This window comes from Chiloscyllium plagiosum, chromosome 28 (genome assembly GCF_004010195.1).
Source record: "Chiloscyllium plagiosum isolate BGI_BamShark_2017 chromosome 28, ASM401019v2, whole genome shotgun sequence".
In the NCBI taxonomy this organism is placed as follows: Eukaryota; Metazoa; Chordata; class Chondrichthyes; order Orectolobiformes; family Hemiscylliidae; genus Chiloscyllium; species Chiloscyllium plagiosum.
The window spans coordinates 8,387,975-8,409,109 of NC_057737.1; the positions used below are offsets into that span (position 1 = coordinate 8,387,975).

The 21,135-nt window shown below is 43.4% G+C and overlaps 1 protein-coding gene across 1 annotated transcript in view; it reads right to left on the bottom strand.

Annotated features, from left to right (window-relative positions):
- Positions 1–1,245: 1,245 nt before the first annotated feature.
- The window catches only part of LOC122563932 (multidrug and toxin extrusion protein 1-like), a 32,536-nt gene continuing 12,646 nt past the window's right edge, over positions 1,246–21,135 (bottom strand). Inside the window, exons 5-16 of the mRNA XM_043718202.1 lie at positions 19,831–19,979; positions 18,019–18,061; positions 14,043–14,087; positions 11,766–11,863; positions 11,549–11,646; positions 10,814–10,927; positions 10,460–10,527; positions 9,035–9,143; positions 2,580–2,655; positions 2,415–2,484; positions 1,868–2,000; positions 1,246–1,331 (exon numbers count right to left, since the gene is read on the bottom strand). Of these exons, the coding sequence (XP_043574137.1) occupies positions 2,460–2,484; positions 2,580–2,655; positions 9,035–9,143; positions 10,460–10,527; positions 10,814–10,927; positions 11,549–11,646; positions 11,766–11,863; positions 14,043–14,087; positions 18,019–18,061; positions 19,831–19,979 (825 nt within the window). The 3' untranslated portion in view covers positions 1,246–1,331; positions 1,868–2,000; positions 2,415–2,459. The remainder of the gene's footprint in view (positions 1,332–1,867; positions 2,001–2,414; positions 2,485–2,579; positions 2,656–9,034; positions 9,144–10,459; positions 10,528–10,813; positions 10,928–11,548; positions 11,647–11,765; positions 11,864–14,042; positions 14,088–18,018; positions 18,062–19,830; positions 19,980–21,135) is intronic.

The following is a 21,135-nucleotide window of genomic DNA, read 5'->3' on the forward strand; positions in this document are numbered from 1 at the left end:
ATGCTTTCAAGGTGAGAGGTGGAAAGTTTAAGGGGGAATACATGTGGCAAGTACTTCACACAGAGGGTGGTGGGCGTTTGGAACGCGTTGCCAGCAGAGGTGGTAGAGGCAGGCACGGTAGATTCATTTAAGATGCGTCTGGACAGATGCATGAGTAGGTGGGGGGCAGAGGGATACAGATGCTTAGGAATTGACCAACAGGTTTAGACAGTATATTTGGATCGGCTCAGGCTTGGAGAGCCGAAGGGCCTGTTCCTAAGCTGCAAACTTTCTTTGTTCTTTGAACCTGGTCTTACCAACATGTGACTCCAGACACACAGCAAAGGCCCCCAGAGATGGCCAATCAGGAGGCTGGAAGAACACAGCAAGCTTCCCTCAGAGATAGCCTTGCAAGCCACTCAGTTCAAAGGCAGCTCATGACAAGCAATAAATGTTGGCCAGCCAGCACCATCCATATCCAATTAGTGAACAAATTAAATCAAATTCATGAATGCAATTTATAGTATGTAGGTACCTCTGACTGGCAAGAACAGTTATGTAGTGATTGTAACAAGGTCAACCAGGTGGACCTCATAGAATACGATTTCCCCAATTGGGTCAGTTAATCAGGGATTCCTGGCTGACAGACATAAACAGGAGTGTCAAGAAAAAAAAAGATAAACAGGAGTGTCAGGGGGTTCACCCTGAGAGCTGGATCAGTGTCAAGGACCCTCCACATGTAAGTAAAGGGGGACTTGGTGACGGAATACCAGTCTCTGTGCAGTTACTCCAGTTTGGACTGTTATGCTATTCTGCACGTGGTATGGATTCTTGAGGTTTAAAAGGAGTAATCAGTAAAAAAAAAGTTTACACTTTTCCATTTGGAGGGATAGTAACCCCTGCTGGTCAGATGAAGAATGACAATTGGAGATATGTGGAAGATGCACTGACTGTTTTGCCAACTGGCTACAGAACACAACACGAAGAGACATAGGGGTAGAGAGAGAAGCAAAACAATTGCTGCAGTTAATCACCTCTATTTTCTTACCTCATCAGATGCTTTATTCCAGTTGATTCTGTAAATCAGTGTCAGAAAGAAAACTAATTGTAAAAGCACACAAATGAGCATTCCACACCAGAGACCTGCAACATATCAAAGGTGCAGTGAGTATGGGGACAGCACCGACTGGTAAGTGTTCCTTCCACTCATATTTATGAAACCCTTCACCTTTATCGGATGACTGGTGTCAGCCTTCATGGCTATACTGCTTTATTCCAGTTGATTCTGTAAATCAGTGTCAGAAAGAAAACTAACTGTAAAAGCACACAAATGAGCATTCCACACCAGAGACCTGCAAGATATCAAAGGTGCAGTGAGTATGGGGACAGCACTGACTGGTAAGTGTTCCTTCCACTCATATTTATGAAACCCTTCACCTTTATCGGATGACTGGTGTCAGCCTTCATGGCTATACTTGACCACCTTTAGCCTCAGCACTGTGGGATCTGTGCCATGAGGGGTCCAGCCTATGGATTCCACTCCTAATCGCAATCCACCATGTTGGAATTTTCCATGTGTGGAGTTTGGGCTCTTGTCTCAGCCCAGCTTGATGCTCACCTCTGGCCAATATTCCAATGTCAATGGTCACAGATGGAACTAGCCATGGGGGGATGGTACCCTAGCTAGTGGCACAGAGTGACATTGATCTCAGAAACTACACAGGGGCTGGTTAGACTCACATGGCACCCCAATGGGGGAACAATCACAATGTCATTGTCCTTCCACTGATCCCAAAATGGAATGATATCCTCAGTACTTTACTGAGAGTGGGCAGAATATAATCATTTCTGGTAAAGAACAAAGGGGAAAATCAAATAAAATTCATACCAAACACACCAAGTTTTCCAGCAAACATCAGAGAGACTCCAATGGGAAACCCAATTAGATAGTAGCCAATCAGATTGCCGATAGCTCCTAGTTTTTGTCTTCCAGCTCCTCTTAACACTCCTCCACATACACCCTGCAAAATAGACACACAGAACATAATCACAGTGATTACGTAGACTGTGCTGTGGTTTCTATAGGAGGGAAGCATCTGTGTTTCCTTTGTGCTAGGTATGACTCCAGCCAGCGGAGAGTTTTCTCCCTAGTTCTCCTTATTTTCCATCTAAATTAAGGAGAAATTGTTCAACTCAACAGCACCATGTGGTGGTAGGTTCCACATTGTTACCAGCCCTCCAGCTGAAGTGATTTCTCCTGAATCCCCTATTGGAGTTATTGGTGACCATCTTCTATTTATGGCTGAGTTTTGGCCCCGCCCAGAGGAAAGTCTTCCATAAACATACCCGATTCAATATGTTGTAATCTGAAAAACCCCAATCAATTCACACCACTCCCCTCTTTGGCTATACCATTGAGACCCTGAAATACTCACCGATATAGAATCAAACAGATGAAAAGTAGCAGATAGTGGAATCACTTATGCAACCAGTTGAACAATTTCTCTGGAAAATGAAAAGAGGGTTGGCAAAGAGCATTCACACGAGTTGGTGAATATGTGTTGATGAATGTTTAGGTTTGAAGGTTTGTTTTTACTGACTTGTCACTGGTGAAGACATGATCCACCACAGTCCTTATTGCTCCAAATATCATCGAATTTATCAAGGAGATACACACTGTGGGGGAAAAAGAAGTCTCGTTAGCAAAATCTATTCAAAACTCCAGATAATGTTTTAGAAGAAATTTGCCAGTCACCATTTCTTCCTTTTTCTCATTTCGAACCTCTCCATCTCCCCTCTACTTTTCCTGGTGTAACCTCTCTATCTGCATTCGGTTTGGTGGATACCTGACACTGCCCATTCCTGTCCTGAACTTGCTCTAATGGGTTTTTATTTGTTCTAAAGTTTTGCGACCTAGTAAGGCGGGCTATTGTACCTCCAGCTTTATGTTCAAACTTCTTCCTTCAACCATTTGACTGCGGTAGGAGGTAATGTCGTTTGATTTGCTCTCATTCCCCTTGTCAACCTCACACCCTGGAACAGTAACAGTGACTGATCTCCCCTCCCCAGCCCTCGGTAATCCAGGTTGTTGGGTTTCAACAAAATCTAATCTGAGACCAACTAACTTGGCAAGGATCAGGCATTGAGCATTCTGTGTACAGGTATCCTGTCACCAAGTCACCCTTTGTTTACACATGCACAGTACACTGGCTGTGGCCAGCCAGCTCTGAGACAGTCCCCGAACTGAGGAGATCAGGAATCTCCTGTTTATACGGGGCTCCCTGATTGGCTCAGGTTAATAACCCCAATCAAGGATCTCCTAGTCAATGAGTTCCACCTGGCTCCAATCACTACATAAAATATTAATTAAAAACCAAAACGTCAGGAAAGCTAAGCAAACCAGGCAGCAACTGTGGAGGGAGAAAGAAAATCAATGTTTCAGATTGGTGACAATTCATTGGGACTGACAAAGAATAAGGGTGGATAGGTTTGAAAGCTGAAGGAATACAGGCAGGAAAAGGGAACTGTGAGGATGGAAGGAAAGGGAATTTCTGTGTCAGAGTTGGAGACAGGAGAATCCTTTAGATCAGCCATCAGTCTGCAATTAACCTCCAGGCCTGGCCTCACAAACAAACAGACTTGTTTGGTCTGTCCTTTTCCCACAAGTTGTTACACAACGTTCAAAGGTCATCCTTCACTCACAATTCCCAATTGACAGTTCCAAACCAAAATTGATAAAAGAATAAAAATAAATATTTCAAAAATCAGTGAGGGTTCTAACTGAAACTGTTCCTCCAACTTGTCTTAAAATTTGTAGTTTCTTTGTGAGGTCTATCTTGGCAGCTAAATGGGTTTATGTTTATTTTAGGCTTTTGTGACCCAGTAAAGTGCACAATTGTACTCAAGGTTTGTGTTAGAAATTTCTGGAGGTTTATTTTAAGCTTAAGGAATATAGCCATAGCTTAGAGAGAATTCTTTTTTTCAATTTGTTTAAGGCAGTTCTGCAAAGTCCTTCCATGGACAGACACATACGCACACACATACGCACACAGATATGCAGATACACAGATACATAGATATACACACACAATATATGTTCCAGTCTAGGAGCTAAAGGTATAGCTACCTTAAACTAATTGAGGTGTTAGAAAAAGAGGTTTTGACATGAGTACTGTACAAGGATTGTTGTTGTGTCTTGTATAAGGGATTAACTTTAATTTTCGGGGTGTTTTAGAACTTGTAAAGGAATGAATTATACTTTAACTTTGTTTAAAACTCTTTGAATTAGTGTTATATGCATATAAATGAGTTTATTGTGTTTCATTTTCATTTCTTTTGTTTAATAAACGTTAGCTTTACTTTTGAAACAAAATCTGCCACTTTGAGATATTGTATTTCAGTGACATACCCCCTGGTTAAAACCAAAGCAAAATAAAATATGATTTATCAAGCTGGATCTCAATCTGGGATCTGACTTTTCCAGCAACATGAGTTGGAATCATAACAGTGTTTTCAAAGGAATGTCCAGCACAGCTTTAAGAGCAGCTCTCTGGAGAAAGAAAATGTCCCTGAGCTGTGACTTCAATTCCCAGTCTAGAAAACCAGATAATCCTTCCCTGCAGCTCGCATATAACTGAGATTAACCTTTCTCAGCTTCAAATAACCTCTTCAGGGTTTATTCAAAAGCTTCTTGTCTGACCCTATTTTATATTCATTGTTCTAAGTTATTTTTACTAACTCCTCTCTTCCATTGATTTTAAACAGTCATATTCACCCAAGGGCTGCTGCAGAACAGCCTTAACCAGAAATTAAGAGAAAAAGCACCTTTATTTTTAAACTGTTTCCCCTAAGCTTAAAAAAATGTAAGACCAAAAGTTTCTAACAGGAATCATGATGTTTATCTTGTCAGATGTAAACCCTCTTAATGTACAAGGAGAAAGTGAGGACTGCAGATGCTGGAGATCAGAGCCGAAAATATGTTGCTGGAAAAGCGCAGCAGTAAGGCAGCATCCAAGGAGCAGGAGAATCGACGTTTCGGGCATGAGCCCTTCTTCAGGAATGAGCAAAGTGTGTCCAGCAGGCTAAGATAAAAGGTAGGGAGGAGGGACTTGGGGGAAGGGCGTTGGAAATGCGAGGACACACTTTGCACATTCCTGAAGAAGGGCTCATGCCCGAAACATCGATTCTCCTGTTCCCTGGATGCTGCCTGACCTGCTGCGCTTTTCCAACAACACATTTTCAGCTCTTAATGTACAGTAAAGTTCATTAGCTCTGAAAAACATATCTCTATCCAGTTGCTTTAAAAGAAATCACCATGACCACAGAAATACTGATAAGTTAATCATTTCACCCTTCATTTGCACAGGGAAATGAATATATCACAAACTCAAAATTCAAACATGCAAACATAGAGAGAATTGAGATTATAATATCATTTTAAGGATCCATCACAGCATCTACAGGGCATGACACAGCTTCAGTCATAGTTTGGTATGAATTAGCTGATTTGGGCTAGGGCTTGGCTGGGAGTGGGGATTGTGTGGGGTAGTAGAAATTATCCAATTGGTCTCAGTGTCCCGATGTGAGGCAGAGTGAGAGGGAGTGGAATATATCCAGGATTTCATTTATCCTCAGCTTTCCATCGAGATCTTAGTCCAGTCATTTCCTACTGCTCCATTACACAGTCAGTAGGAGAGGTCTCTGATGATGGTTTTATTCAGTTTGCAATTCCATTAACAATTCTCCAATAATGAAGCAGCCTACACAAGGATCTGGATAACAGCCAGCCTTGACCTGGTAAATGACAGGTAATGTTTACACCACAGAAGTGCCAGGTTAATCACTATCTCAAGGATAGGACTTCCAGCCAGGTCCCTGTGACCTTTGGTGGCAAGACCATTGTTGAATGGTTCCTGGAAGTTTGCCATTACCCACACACATAGTTTCTGTAATTATGTTAAAACCTTGGTTCGGAGAACACAGCAGTGAGTGGGCTACCTGGTTATTAAAGCCTCTCCATTATCTGCTCAAATCAAGGGTGTGATCGAACACTTACCAGTCCCCAGATATAGCCACAACAACACTCAGCACTTTTTAATAATTGATTGTTCCCCTGGTGTCAGACTGAACTCTCACCATTTTCGCTGTTTCTACATTGTGACTGCAATGTGTAGAATCTGGACAATATAGCAAGCTGCTAGTGTTACTCAGCAGTGTCTCCACCTCCTGCTGCTGCTGCCACAGCCAGAGACACCATCACCAGCAAATGGCCATCCAACTCTCACACCATCCTGGCTTAAACTTTGTCATAGTCACTGGGTCAGAATCCAGGGTTTCCTGTTGAACATCATTGTGGCAGCCCCAACACTTTCCCAGGGAAACCAAGAGGACGAAATGCAATGTCGATTGTGATATTGCAATCCTAGAACTAGTAGACTGTTTTTAAATGCTTCGTGGAAATGTCTTGTGTGTAGACATGAGGTTAGGACAGAATTGGGGCTCAGCTATGATAATTCCTGCAATCAAATAGCTCACACCAATTACTGTCTTGGCTCATAAACAAAGAAGGACCAATTCGGAAGGTAATGGAAGATGCTGACGCCCAGAAACCTGTATCTCAGACAGAAGCTAGACCCTCTGGATGGACGTAAAAGGTGAGAGCATTTAATCGATTGTGAGGATTACGTTATTTGATTATTCACAATTTAGTGAGTTCTGTAGTTACACTGCACAGATGTCAGCTTGGTACTTTCTATTTAAGACAGCAAGATGACCTGTCATGTTCTCGTAAATGAAGGTCTCCAACTTAGTCAGTCAGTCATGGTCAAGAGAATGTGAGGACTGCAGATGCTGGAGATCAGAGTCGAGAGTGTGGTGCTGGAAAAGCACAGCCGATCAGGCAGCATCTGAGGAGCAGGAGAGTCGACGTTTCGGGCTTAAGCCCTTCATCAGGAATGGTGGGGAGACGGGGGCACTGAGAGATAAATAGGAAGGGAGCTGTGGGGCTGGGGGAAGGGTTCTGGGAAGGCGATAGGTAAATGAAGGTATGGGGTATTGGTGATAGGTCAGCATGGAGGGTGAAGCGGATGGGTGGGAAGGATGATGGACAGGTCAAGAGGAAGGTTGGATCTGGGATGAGGTAGGGGAAGGGGAAATCAGGTAACTGGTGAAATCAATGTTGATCCCATGTGGTTGGAGGGTCCCAAGGCAGAAGATGAGCCGTTATTCCTCCGGACATCGGGTGGCTTTGATTTGGCGGTGGAGGAGGCCCAGGACTGGCATGCCCTTGGGGGGAGTGGGAGGGAGAGTTGAAGTGGTTGGCCACAGGGTGGTGAGGTTGTTTGGTGCATGTGTACTAGAGCTGTTCCCTGAAACATTCCACAGCTATGTCACCATCAATCACAGTCAGTCCAGTCACCGTCAGTCACTGTCAGTCCAGTCACCGTCAGTCACAGTCAGTCCAGTCACCGTCAGTCACAGTCAGTCCAGTCACTGTCAGTCACAGTCAGTCCAGTCACCGTCAGTCACAGTCACCATCAGTCACTGTCAGTCCAGTCACCATCAGTCACAGTCACCATCAGTCACTGTCAGTCCAGTCACTGTCAGTCCAGTCACAGTCAGTCCCTGTCAGTCCAGTCCCTGTCAGTCCAGTCCCTGTCAGTCCAGTCGCTGTCACCGTCAGTCGCTGTCACCGTCAGTCGCTGTCACTGTCAGTCACCATCGGTCACTGTCACCGTCAGTCCAGTCACAGTCACCGTCAGTCCAGTCACTGTCACTGTCAGTCCAGTCACTGTCAGTCACCATCGGTCACTGTCACCGTCAGTCCAGTCACAGTCACCGTCAGTCCAGTCACTGTCACCGTCAGTCCAGTCACTGTCAGTCACCATCGGTCACAGTCACCGTCAGTCCAGTCACAGTCACCGTCAGTCCAGTCACTGTCACTGTCAGTCCAGTCACTGTCAGTCCAGTCACTGTCAGTCACAGTCACTGTCAGTCACAGTAAGTCCAGTCACCGTCAGTCGCTGTCACCGTCAGTCGCTGTCACCATCAGTCGCTGTCACTGTCAGTCGCTGTCAGTCCAGTCGCTGTCAGTCCAGTCGCTGTCAGTCCAGTCGCTGTCAGTCACAGTCGCTGTCAGTCACAGTCGCTGTCAGTCACAGTCGCTGTCAGTCAGTCGCTGTCAGTCAGTCGCTGTCAGTCAGTCACTGTCAGTCAGTCACTGTCAGTCAGTCACTGTCAGTCACAGTAAGTCCAGTCACAGTAAGTCCAGTCACAGTAAGTCCAGTCACCGTCAGTCACTGTCACCACCAGTCACTGTCAGTCCAGTCACCGTCAGTCACTGTCAGTCACAGTTACCGTCAGTCCAGTCACCGTCAGTCACCGTCAGTCACTGTCAGTCCAGTCCCCGTCAGTCCCCGTCAGTCACTGTCAGTCCAGTCACTGTCAGTCACTGTCAGTCACAGTCACCGTCATCACTATCAGTCACTGTCAGTCACTGTCAGTCACTGTCAGTCACTGTCAGTCCAGTCCCCGTCAGTCCCCGTCAGTCCCCGTCAGTCCAGTCACTGTCAGTCACTGTCAGTCCAGTCACTGTCAGTCACTGTCAGTCACTGTCACCGTCAGTCACTGTCAGTCACTGTCACCGTCAGTCTCTGTCAGTCCAGTCCCCGTCAGTCCCCGTCAGTCCAGTCCCCGTCAGTCCCCGTCAGTCCCCGTCAGTCACTGTCCGTCACAGTCACCATCAGTCACTGTCCGTCACAGTCACCATCAGTCACTGTCAGTCCAGTCACTGTCAGTCCAGTCACTGTCAGTCCAGTCACCGTCAGTCACTGTCAGTCCCCGTCAGTCCCCGTCAGTCACTGTCCGTCACAGTCACTGTCAGTCCAGTCACTGTCAGTCCAGTCACTGTCAGTCCAGTCACTGTCAGTCCAGTCACCGTCAGTCACAATCAAAAAAATCAGTTAGTCAGTTAATTAATAAAAGCCTAAACACCTGTGTATATGTTACGTGAGCCAACATATGGAATCCCTTATCAGTTTAAACTGCAGAGACTCACCAATGCATAATAAAGCGATTTTTGCATAGTTTACAGCCTGTTGTGGATTACCGGCGCCCAGTGCATTCCCCACATGAATAGTCGCAGATACACAGTACCCTACAGAGATCTGTAAAGCAAGAACAGCAATAGTTAATTGTGTACTATTCTCTTCCCTCTAACATAATCGGAAAGGAACTGCTCTGTCAATGTACTGGCTTCAGTGACGTATATTGTGGACTAGCGCAGGGATCACATGGAGGACAGTCATACATTACCAATTGTCCATGGACTAAAATTTGGGAATCACCATTTTAAGTTGATCTTAGATTCAGATAAATGCTTGGTGCAACATCTTGGGCCAAGGGGCCCGTACTGTCCTGTGCTGTTCTATGTTCCAAGATTTGGAGATGCTGGTGTTGGACCGGGGTGTACAAAGTTAAAAATCACACAACACCAGGTTATAGTCCCACACGTTTAATTGGAAGCACACTAGCTTTCGGAGCGATGCTCCTTCATCAGGTGATAGTGAAGGGCTCAATCCTAACACAGAATTTATAGCAATAATAAAAATTAGTAAATTTTTGCTATAAATTCTGTGTTAGGATTGAGCCCTCCACTATCACCTGATGGAGTGTCGCTCCGAAAGCTAGTGTGCTTCCAATTAAACCTGTTGGACTATAACCTGGTGTTGTATGATTTTTAACTATGTTCCAAGACACTGTTTAAAACTCCCACATTTTGACAAAGCTCCTGGTCATTTGTCCTGATATCTCTTTAACAAATAATGATGGATATTGCTCCTGTGGGGTCTATTGGGAAATACACTTTATAAAAATATTATTATTGTTGAAGAGTGAAGTGAGGTACTAGGAAGCTCTTTCACTTTAGCATCTCGATGACTGGTTGAAAATGATGTGAATGATCCAGATGGGTGCCAGTTTGATGCTGTTAAAGCCCTAGGGTTATTTCGGTGCTACCTCTTTATCCAGACATGAAGGACAAAGCAGTTAGGTTACAAGAAACACGCAGAGGGCTATTGGAACATGGAGTTCTATAACGTAAAGAGCTATTGACAGAGAGGAAGAAGCCCTAACCTGATTTAAAATGGAATTGTATAAGTATTAGAAAAAGAAGAACATAAAACCATATGATGAAGGGGAAAGCAATCTGATTAGTGAAGACTGCAGGAGCTGAAGAGCTAGACCCACTGCAGACAAAATGTGCTGAATGGCCTCCTTTGCATACCTTTTGGTGACTTTTCAAGTATACAGTTATCAATAACAAATTAATTCAGGTGCAGGTAAAAAAGGAAAAAGTTCACCCTTAATTTGGTGCCTTAGCCATGTTGTAAAGAGTACTTTTCTTCCCTTTTTGAATTATTGCTTTAGTTAAAAACGCTGTTAAGCATGTAAGTAATATACTTTGACAGAATTTCATCCTCACCCTGTACGCTATTGTGGTAATCTGAAAAATAATAGACTGGGCTCCAAGTTGAACTTCATTAATTAACCCTGCAAGCAAGAAAGAACAAATAGAAATTTCAACTTTATTAAAGCAAACTAACATTTGCAGAGACAAAGAAAAAATGTGGAATAAACATTTCAACAGAAGGCAAACCAATTTCTTGTGTTTTTGTTTTGTCTTGGGAGTGAACGCCCACATCGAGTTACCCTCCAATCGTTGTCTCTACCTCCATCCTCCGAGCTATTAATCCTGAAATATTACCAGTTTATTACTGGGCCTCTAATATAGTGGAAGGTATGATTTTTTTCTTTAGCAATGAGGTCGTTTATTTACCTACAAGGAACGTTCCAATATGAAAAGACCACCATTCGATACACATCATGACCATGCTGGGAACCGCCAGCCGTAGAAAGGGACCCCATTCCTGCAGGCAGTCAGTGGACCATCCTACAGAGACAACAATGGAGTTACTAACACAGCGCAGAAAGCACCTGAGAAGCACATAAACAGAAAGGAAGATAGGGCAGACCAAAAATAAAGCACATTATTATCATCCAACTCAACTCAGTTTTCAAACTGACCCCGAGGATTTTCCTCTGGGTCCTTTAGCCATGAAATGTGTCACTGTTAGGGGTGATTATATAATGTGTGAGGAACAGCACTCACAGGGAGTGCTTTATGGAAATTATAGCAGCGCAGTTCTGTAGGGATACATTTGCCTGTGATCTCCTCCGTGGTCTGTAGCCTGTTGACCTTCCCTGTCGAGACTCGAACAGGAAACATGGTCCATGGTTGGCAAGACGTTGGCAGCATCCATAGGAATGTAACACAGCATGAAGCAGAAAGGGAGGGTAGAACCAGAGACAGAAAACAGGAAACTGATCAATAAATAAGGAGCTTCAAGCAAGTGAGAGTTTTACAAGGAGGGAGAATCAGATACCCTGTCCAATGTTTCTCTTCATAGGTTTCATTGGGAAGGGGAATCGGACAAAGTGTATATCTGGTGGACAATTGGATATTGGCCATTTCATACCATTGCGCAAAGTGTGATATTCCCCCAAGTCCTACCTTCCCAAGTCTTCTCATGCAACTTTTTCCATCGAATGTATACAAATAGGAAAATCACTTGACAGTACTGAGAAGCCACATTTGCAGCTGCTGAGCCCCTGGAAAACAGCAAGACGTTTGCAAAAATAAAGGCAGTTTCAAATAATGTCTACAACATCACTCCACAACACTTTCATTGAACAGATTCTCTTTGAAATGAAAGGTTTATGCTACTTACGGCACTCCTAGCATCAGCACAAATAGCAAGAGGTAATTGATGACAGCATTGAAGATGTTAGTTAAGAAACCAATGATAATCTGAGGCAGGATGATCCCCTGGGAACAAAACGATACAGTTATTCATGGAATTGCTCACCAGTACACCAATAACATGGTGCCAAGATGGAGGGAAGACAGACTGCAATTGTTCTCCCAATGCCAATGTTTGTGATATCTTTCCTTCCTCCAAAATCAAGTGAATAACTTCAGCCTCATTTAGATCAGACCCATTGCTGGAACATCTGTGATTGTAGGTGTGGACAAATTGGCAGCACAGTGTTAGCATTGCTGCCTTACAGCACCGGAACCCGAGTTCAATTCCACCTTCGGGCAACTGTGGAGTTTGTACAATCTCCCTGTGTCTGTGTGGGTTTCCTCTGCAAGCTCTGGTCTTGCCCATGGTCCAAACTTGTGCAGGTCAGGTGGACTGGCTACGCTAAATTGCACATAGTGTGCAGGCTAGGTGGATTAGCCATGAGAAATGCAGGGTTGAAGGGATAGAGTAGGGGTGTAGGTCTGGGTGGGATGCTCTTCGGAGTGTGGACTCGATGGGCTGAATGGTCTCCTTCTACAATGTAGGGAATCTGTGAAATTGCCCACATTTGCAGTTGAATCACCAAATGTAAGTGCTTCAGGGAGCTACTCTACCTATCATTGTGGTTTCCAGAATGCAGGAGATTTTAATTCACTGCTTTCAGACAATAGGCTGCTATGTCGCTGATATGCAAGACCTTCAACATCCCCCAACAAACCAACAACATGGGAATGTCTGAATTCTTCCTTTGAGGGTTTGTACCTTAATGGGTGCATGTGTGCATGCTCTATAAGTCTTAGAGCTCACCACCAATTAACCACACCGGTCATGTCAGCACCATGAGGACAAGGCAAATTGGACAATAGGTCAGCAATTCTCTCAAATCCTCTCCAGAGTCTGAATGTCTTGAATCTAGTGGAATATTGAATAAGTGCTTTATATGTTTCTCTTGACTCAGCTTCTACCTGCGTTAGCACTGTCAACATGTAAAGGTAGCAGCTGTATGTATGCATCTATAGGATCCGTAGCATCTGTAGGATGCATTGCAGATACACATCCAGCTTCTGTTTGATAGAACAGCCATAGCAATGCCTCTGCCATAAAAACAAACACTAGGATAACAACATAATGAGAAGACCATCCTGTGCACCCTTCCTCTCGCCCCACACCATCCTGGAGACTTGGTCCTTCATTGTCCTGGTGGTCAATAGCTTCGAATTTCCATCCTCAAGGAAGCACAAGGACTACACAGACTGCAAGAAAAGGCTTACCGTCATCTCGGTGTGGGCATTGAACGTGTTTTTTTTTAACTATTGCTCATGTCCTGAGAACAAACTGAAAGAAGGTCAGACATCAGCCAATGGGAGAATTGAGCATCAAAATGTTAATGCTGAGGTGTTTCTTCCGAGAATCAGCTGGAAACTGATATGCTAACTTAAAAAATACAAAGATACACTGTAGTAATTTTACATTCATAGTCTCAGTGACAATCTGTCAAAGCAGAGCAAGATGGAAACCAACTGATTTTTAACCCTTTATTTCCGTGGAATGAAAATTAAGCAGTTTCTAGATTCACATTGAACTCCACCATGATTACTGTGCAGGCAAAGGAAGTGGTAACATTCCCATTCAATCCCTTTGGGCTGGGAAACCACTAATATTCACTTAGCCACAATTTTGAGGGGATTAGTACTGACACGTTTAAGGTAAAAGCAGATAAGCCAATTCAATTGAAAAGTACTGAAGGATACGTTGATCACGTTAAATGAAGCTTTCTGTTTGACACAAAGACTACATACTGGCCCAGAAATCTTTTTAAGTTTAGTCACCTTTTATCCAATTTGCTCATGAAATGATTTGAATCAACTACTGAATTGCAATTGGTCAACAGGAAATCAAAACCAATGGTTCCCTAATGATATTGTATTGTGATCTATTAGAGAAGTCACCATAGACCTCCTGGACCGTGGGGCTGCTGTCTCATTGGACAGAGGTGCCTGGCGCTGGTTTAACCTAAAGGCCATCACACCTCAGGCGGGGGGAGAGGTTGAGAAGGAGAGTCCTTCATGGTAACCTCAGCCAGTGTGAGAATTGAACCCATACAGTTGGTGTCTCTCTATATTACAAACCAGCCATCCACGTTAGCCAACCCCTTATTTATTAAAGTAATTTCATCCACACTTCCACATTTATTGACTTTACCTGGTTCTGAAGGTATTTGACCTCTAAGGTATAAAGAAACGCTGCCTAAGAAAGAATATTGAAAATAGTTAGGAGTGGACAATGTGTCCATCACTGTTGAAATGGTAAAGAAATCTACACTCATATTCCTTTGAAGTTTTGAATCAGAACTGCATTGGAATTATGCCCAATGGTCCAAGCTATAGCAGCCCAGAACTTGAAAAATCCAAATACACATTACTGAGCTAGTTAGCACTTTTACTTGTTGGTCAGCAGGTTGTGGCTTCAAGTCCCATTTTAGAAACTCAAACACAAGAATCTAGGCTGACATGCAGCTGGGAGAGTGCTACACTATCAGACTTTCAGATAAATCAGCAGACCAAGGATAAATTAACAACTCTACTATAATTAGCCTCAGGGAAGAGTGATCATGATTATGATGAAACTTTATGTCAAGTTTGAATGCAATGTTGTGAAACTTGAACTTCAAATGAAGCTTAAACTGAGACAAAGTAAACCATATGAGGTGAAAGTCAGCTAAGTTAGATTTAGGAATTAATTTGAAATACCTCATGGGTAGGGTCACCAATGACAAACATTTAAAGAATTAGCTCAGAATTCAGAAAGATCACACCAAAACCTGAAACCCTCATAGGCAAAGTGTTGCAAACATAGAAAACAAGTTAAAAGTAGATTTTTTTTTTAAAGGAAGGGGCTTCAAGTGAGTGGGAAAATAAAAATATACACACAAAAGGCAGTGGTTAGAGAATTTCAAACTGCAGTGGGACCGCATATTTACTGGGAGTAGTGTAGAGACATTTGTGTAAGTTATCTTTGCTGTATTGACTATTTCAAATGAAATTCATTGTTTTGGCTGCAATATCATTTGCATAATTCATTACTGTTGAGTTGGGATTGGATTGTTATGGCTTCACGTTGTCAGACTATGTCCATCAGGGGGTGACTCATTTCTTTCTGATATTTTCCTAATCAATCTGTTCAGAGATGTTCGGACACACCTTTGGAGATGTGGGACATGAACCTGAGCCTCCTGGCTGACAGGTAGGGACACTACCACTGCATGTTCCTGGGAGTATGAGGGATAGAAATGGCAAAATTAGGGTACCATGGATGACAGGTGAAATTGTGAGACTAGCTAAGAGGAAAAAGGAAGCATACATAAGGTCTACGTGACTGAAAACAGATGAAGCTTTGGAAGAATATCGGGAAAATAGGACCAATCTGAAATGAGGAATTAAAAGAACTAAAAGGGGCCATGAAATATCTTTAGCAAACAGGGTTAAGGAAAGTCCCAAAGCCTTTTATTCATATATGAGGAGTAAAAGGGTAACCAGAGAAAGGGTTGGCCCACTCAAGGACAAAAGAGTAAAGTTATATGTGGAGTCAGAGAAAATGGGTGAGATTCTTAATGAATACTTTGCGTCAGTATTCACCGAGGAGAAGACCTGACTGATGTTGAGGTTCGGGGTAGATGTTTGATTACTCTCGGTCAATTTGGCATAAGGAGGGAGGAGTGTTGGGTATTCTAAAAGGCATTAAAGTGGACAAGTCCCCAGGTCCGGATGGGATCTATCCCAGATAACTGAGGGAGGCAAGAAAGGAAATAGCTGGCGCCTTAACAGATGTCTTTGCAGCATGCTTGAGCATGGGTGAGGTCCAGGAGGACTGGAAATTTGCTAATGTTGTCTCCTTGTTTAAGAAAGGTAGCAAGGATAGACTGGTGAGCTTGATGTCAATGGTAGGGAAGCTGCTGAAGAATATATGGAGGGATAGGATCTATTCCCAGTGATAGGCAACATGGCTTTGTGCAGGGAAGGTAAAGTCTTACCAACTTAATAGAATTCTTTGAGGAAGTGACAAATTGATTGATAAGGGAAGGGCTGTAGATGTCATATACATGGACTTTAGTAAGGCATTTGATAAGATTCCCCATAGTAGGCTGATGGAGAAAGTGAAGTTGCATGGTGTCCAGTGTGTACCAGCTAGAGGGATAGAGAACTGGTTGGGCAACAGGAGACTGAAAGTAGTAGTGGAAGGGAGTTTCTCAAAATGGAGACCTGTGATCAGTGGTGTCCCGCAGAGATCCGTGCTGGGACTACTATTGTTTGTGATCTACATAAATAATCTGGAGGAAGGTATAGGTCGTCTGATTAACAAGTTTGCAGATGACACTAAGATTACTTAGTGTCATCTGCTATCTGATGGCCCTTGCTCATTCACCAAAACTGAAAACCAAAGTAATGTGAAGGGGACTGTCAGAGAATACAGCAGAATACAGATAGATTGGAGAGTTGGGCAGAGAATTGGCAGATGGAGTTCAATCTGGGCAAGTGCAAGGTGATACACTTTGGAAGATCAAATGCTAGACTGCACCATATGGTAAATGGAAATGCCCTGGAGAAAATTGATGTACAGTGAGATCTGAGTGTTCCCTGAAGGTGGCAATGCAGGTCAGTAGAGTGGTCAAGAAGGCATACGGCATGCTTTCCTTCATCGGATGTGGTATTCAGTACAAGAGTTGGAGGTCATGTTACAGTTGTGTAAGACTTTGGTTTGGCCACATTTGGAATACTGCATATAGTTCTGGTTGCCACGTTATCAAAAGGATGTGGATGCTTTGGAGAGGGTGCAGCGGTTCACCAGGATATTGCCTGGTATGGAGGATGCTAGCTATGAAGAAAAATTGAGTAGATTAGGATTATTTTCATTAGAAAGAAGGAGTTTGAGGGGTGACTTGATTGAGGTTTACAAAAGCATGAGAGATATAGACAAGGTGTAGAGCAAGAACCTTTCTCCCCAGAGTGGGGGACTCAATTACTAGGGGTCACGAGTTCAAGGTGAGGGGGGAAAATTTAGGGGAGCTATGTGCGGAAAGTTCTTTATGCAGAGGGTGGTGGGTGCCTGGAACGCGTTGCCAGCATAGGTGGTAGAGGCTGGCATGATTGCATCATTTAAGATGTATCTAGACAGATATGGATGGGCAGAGAGCAGAGGAATACAGCTCCTTAGAAAATAGGCGACAGGCTTAGATAGGGGATTTGGATTGGTGCAGGCTTGGAGGGCCAAAGGACCTGTCCCTGTGTTGTAATTTTCTTTGTTCTTTGTTCTGCACCCCAAGAGCTCTCCCTACAGGGGGTGTAGCAGTTCATGGTGGAGAAGGCAGTGGTGGAATGGGATTTATGCAAATCACAATGATGCAATAAGTAAGAGAGAAGTTACCAGCTGAGGATGAGAATGTGAAGCAAGAGGGGTTAGGCACGACATTAGTGAGCTGTATTCGAGAACCTTCTATACAAAGGAGTGTTATGGTATCTAAGAAATCGAACAGCCTTACTTAGAGTTATAAGCAAGCAGCCTCAGCATATGCACTAACTCACACCACCTTGAGACACTCCAGATCACCCTCTCAATGTGAATGTAACGGCATTGGTTTAAGGCACTGATAAAACGTACAGCATCTCGGTGAAGTGCTGGAGCTCTATAGCAAGTCTTTGGTTGGCTTAAGACTTCTTGTAGCACCAAGCCATGGGTTATCAGTCAAAGATAGTTTAATCAATATTACAACACATGTGGAGCAGATGAGACATGAACCTAGGCCTCCTACTCCAGAGATAGGGATACTACCACTGTGCCACAAGAGATCTTATGGATCCAGCAGTTTTCTTTTACTGAACTCCAATTTCAGCATCTGCCCTGGTGGATTTGGAATACAGATCTTTGGAACGTTACCTGACTCTGTAGATGACTAATCCAGTCACAATATCACACAGCCATCATCTCCCAAATAGGGCAGCGGTCATTATGCCTCCCATTTGTGGCCTCCCCGGTTGGTCAAACTGACCTGATCAGGTTGGTTTAATGGATCTATCCAGTTAGTCACAGGTGGACCCACTGTCTACATTTTGGGTAATGAATGACTTTTGCTGTCTATTGATCTGTCAGCATGCGTGTTCGCTATCGATAATGATTTACTTACAGGAAGACCAGGGATGAATATCATCACATAGCTTTGTGTTAACCTGCAAGAAAAATAAGTGATACTGTTCATCATAATCAAAACATAGAGCTTCGCCACCTCTCACCAATGGTAAATTCAAACTCTGTCATGAAGCACATATGAGGAGAAAGTGAGGTCTGCAGATGCTGGAGATCAGAGCTGAAAATGTGTTGCTGGAAAAGCGCAGCAGGTCAGGCAGCATCCAGGGAACAGGAGAATCGACGTTTCGGGCATAAGCCCTTCTTCAGGAAAGCCATTCCTGAAGAAGGGCTTATGCCCGAAACGTCGATTCTCCTGTTCCCTGGATGCTGCCTGACCTGCTGCGCTTTTCCAGCAACACATGAAGCACATATGAGTCAATGAGGCTGTAGGTAAGATCTACTACATTGTCGAGTCACAGTCAGACTGCTAGGCAAAACACAGAATGGTGCTTTGGAGATTGACCTGAGGCAACACTGATGTTTCTGCTGTTATTTGGTCTGGCATAACATTGGTCCAGGCAAGCAATTAACATTTGTTTTGTAGTCTAATGGGAACATACAAAATAGGAGCAGCAGACCATTAAGCCCCTAGAGCCTGCTCTGCCATTCATTAAGATCATGGCTGATCTCTCTGCGTTTTGAATGCCATAATCCCATCTACTTCCAGTAACCATTGACTCCCTACTTAACAAAAATCTTTCAACTTTTATCTCAAACATATTCAATGGCCCAGCCTCAGAGGCTGAGGTCCAAAGGCACACAATGCTTTGGGAGAAGCAAATTCTCCTCATCTCTGTCCTGGCAGAGTGTTCCAAATTTTAAATCAGAGCCCTCTAGTTCTGGACTTACCCACAAGAGGAAACATACATTCCATAGCCCCTTTGTCAAGTTCTTTCAGGTTCCATCAAGTAACCCCTCACTCTTCTAAACTCTAGTGGGAATAATCCCTACCTGTCCAACATTTCCTCATAAGACAAACCAATTTCCATGTAACAATTTAATAAACCTCCTCTGAACCACCTCCAATACATTTGCATCCCTCCTTAAATAAGGAGACTTAAAACATACATGGTGCACGAGATGTGGTCTCACCAATGCCAAGTATAACTGAAACATAACAACGGCACTTTTAGGTTCAATTCCTCTTGTAGTGCAGGAAAGCATTCTCTTAGACTTCCTGATAATGTGCTGTATCGGCATACTAACTTTTTCTGTTTCATGTATCAGGACATCTTAATCCCTCTACAACTCGGAATTCTGCAGTAATTCTCCCTTTAAATGATACACTTTATTTTAATTCTTCCTGCCAAAGTGTACAACTTCACATTTTATCACAATCTGCCAGATGTTTGCCCCCTTGCTCAACCTATCCATATCCAAGCACAATCTCCTCATGTCTTCTTCACCACGCACTTTCTTATCTAGCTTGGTGTTGCCTGCTAATTTAGTTACCATGGTTTCGCTCTCCTGATTGAAGCTATTAATGTGAACTGTAAATGATTTACAACATCCCATTAATATAGTCCAACAGGTTTATTTGAAATCACAAGCTTTCTGAGCGCTGCTCTTTCATCAGATGAAGTGTCCCTTTATCTGACAAAGGACAGCACTCCGAAAGCTTTTGATTTGAAATAAATCTGTTGGACTATAACCTGGTGTCCTGTGACTTTGACTTTGTCCACCCCAGTCCAACACCAGCACCACCACATTGTTGATATATGTAAGGGAGCAAGTTCCTTCATTATGTGGCTGGTCAGGATACCTGCAAGATGGAATAAAATTGCAAATGAGAAATGGACAAGGTTCTCACTTGGCTACTGCAGGAGACTGTTTGAAAGCCAATAAAATGTGCTCAATGTTGATGAAGAGAGCCCAGCAGGGGAAGCAGACGATCAGGAGAATGAGAATCCCTCTTTGAAGAATCACTCCAATTCGCTTCAGGTTCTTACTGCCATACGTCTGGAAGTAAACATAAAGGATTTGTAAAAGTAAATTGGATCAATATTAACTGTTACATCACTATCAAATAGACAGTACTTCTCTATAACGACTGCAGCAACATTGCAAATCAAAAGATAATTAAAATACTTCTATCCCTCAACCAAAGCCAGATTAGAACTAATGTAAACCATTCCTGTTCATCACTTAACATGCGCTCAGAGTCAGAAAGTGTGGTGCTAGAAAAGCACAGCCAGTCAGGTAGCATCCGAGGAGCAGGCGAGTCGACGTTTTGAGCTCTTCATCAGGAATGTTGTTTGTTGAAACCACAATGAATCTGAAACATATTATGTACACTTCAAGCAACTGCTTCTTTGTCAATACATTTCAAATACCTCTATCTAGACTTCAGCGTATAACCGTCAGTCTAAACAGCTATCAGATTCTTTCTTAACTGTTAATCAACAAAATATTAACAGCTGAGGTGAGACCAGTCCAGATAGTCTCTCTTGGTTGGGGATAAGTATTTGAAAGCCAAGTCTTGATCATTTTAACTTGTCATTTCAGCATCTCTTAATTCTGTGTCCACAGCCAGTTAGATTGTGTGCTAGCCATATCTATTCCTTTCAGGTTTTCAGAACACTGGTTATTATGTTCTTTTAAATTTCTTCCAAAGAATTTATTACGGGTGTTCCTGATTTGCAAACATCCGACTTACGAGCGCTCATACTTTTTTCTCACTTGCACAAGCATCCACTCCCTCCACCACTGACGCTCAGTCGCAGCAGTGTGTATTATCTACAGGATGCACTGTACAAATTCATGAAAGATCCTCAGACACCACCTTCCAAATTGATGACCACTAGAAGGACAAGGGCAGCAGATACATGGGAACATCACTACCTGCAAGTTCTCCTCAAAGCCACTCATTGGTGTGGGTCTGGAGTCACATGTAGGCCAAGCTGGGTGAGGATGAACATTCTTGATGAAGCGCTTAAACTTGAAACATCGACTCTCCTGATCCTCGGATGCTGCCTGACCGGCTGTGCTTTTCCAGCACCACACTTTTTGACTCTGATCTCCATCATTTGCAGTCCTCACTTTCTCCTAGGTGAGGGTGGTAGACTACCTTTCCTAAAGGACATTAGTGAGCCGAATAGGTTCTCCTGATAATCGG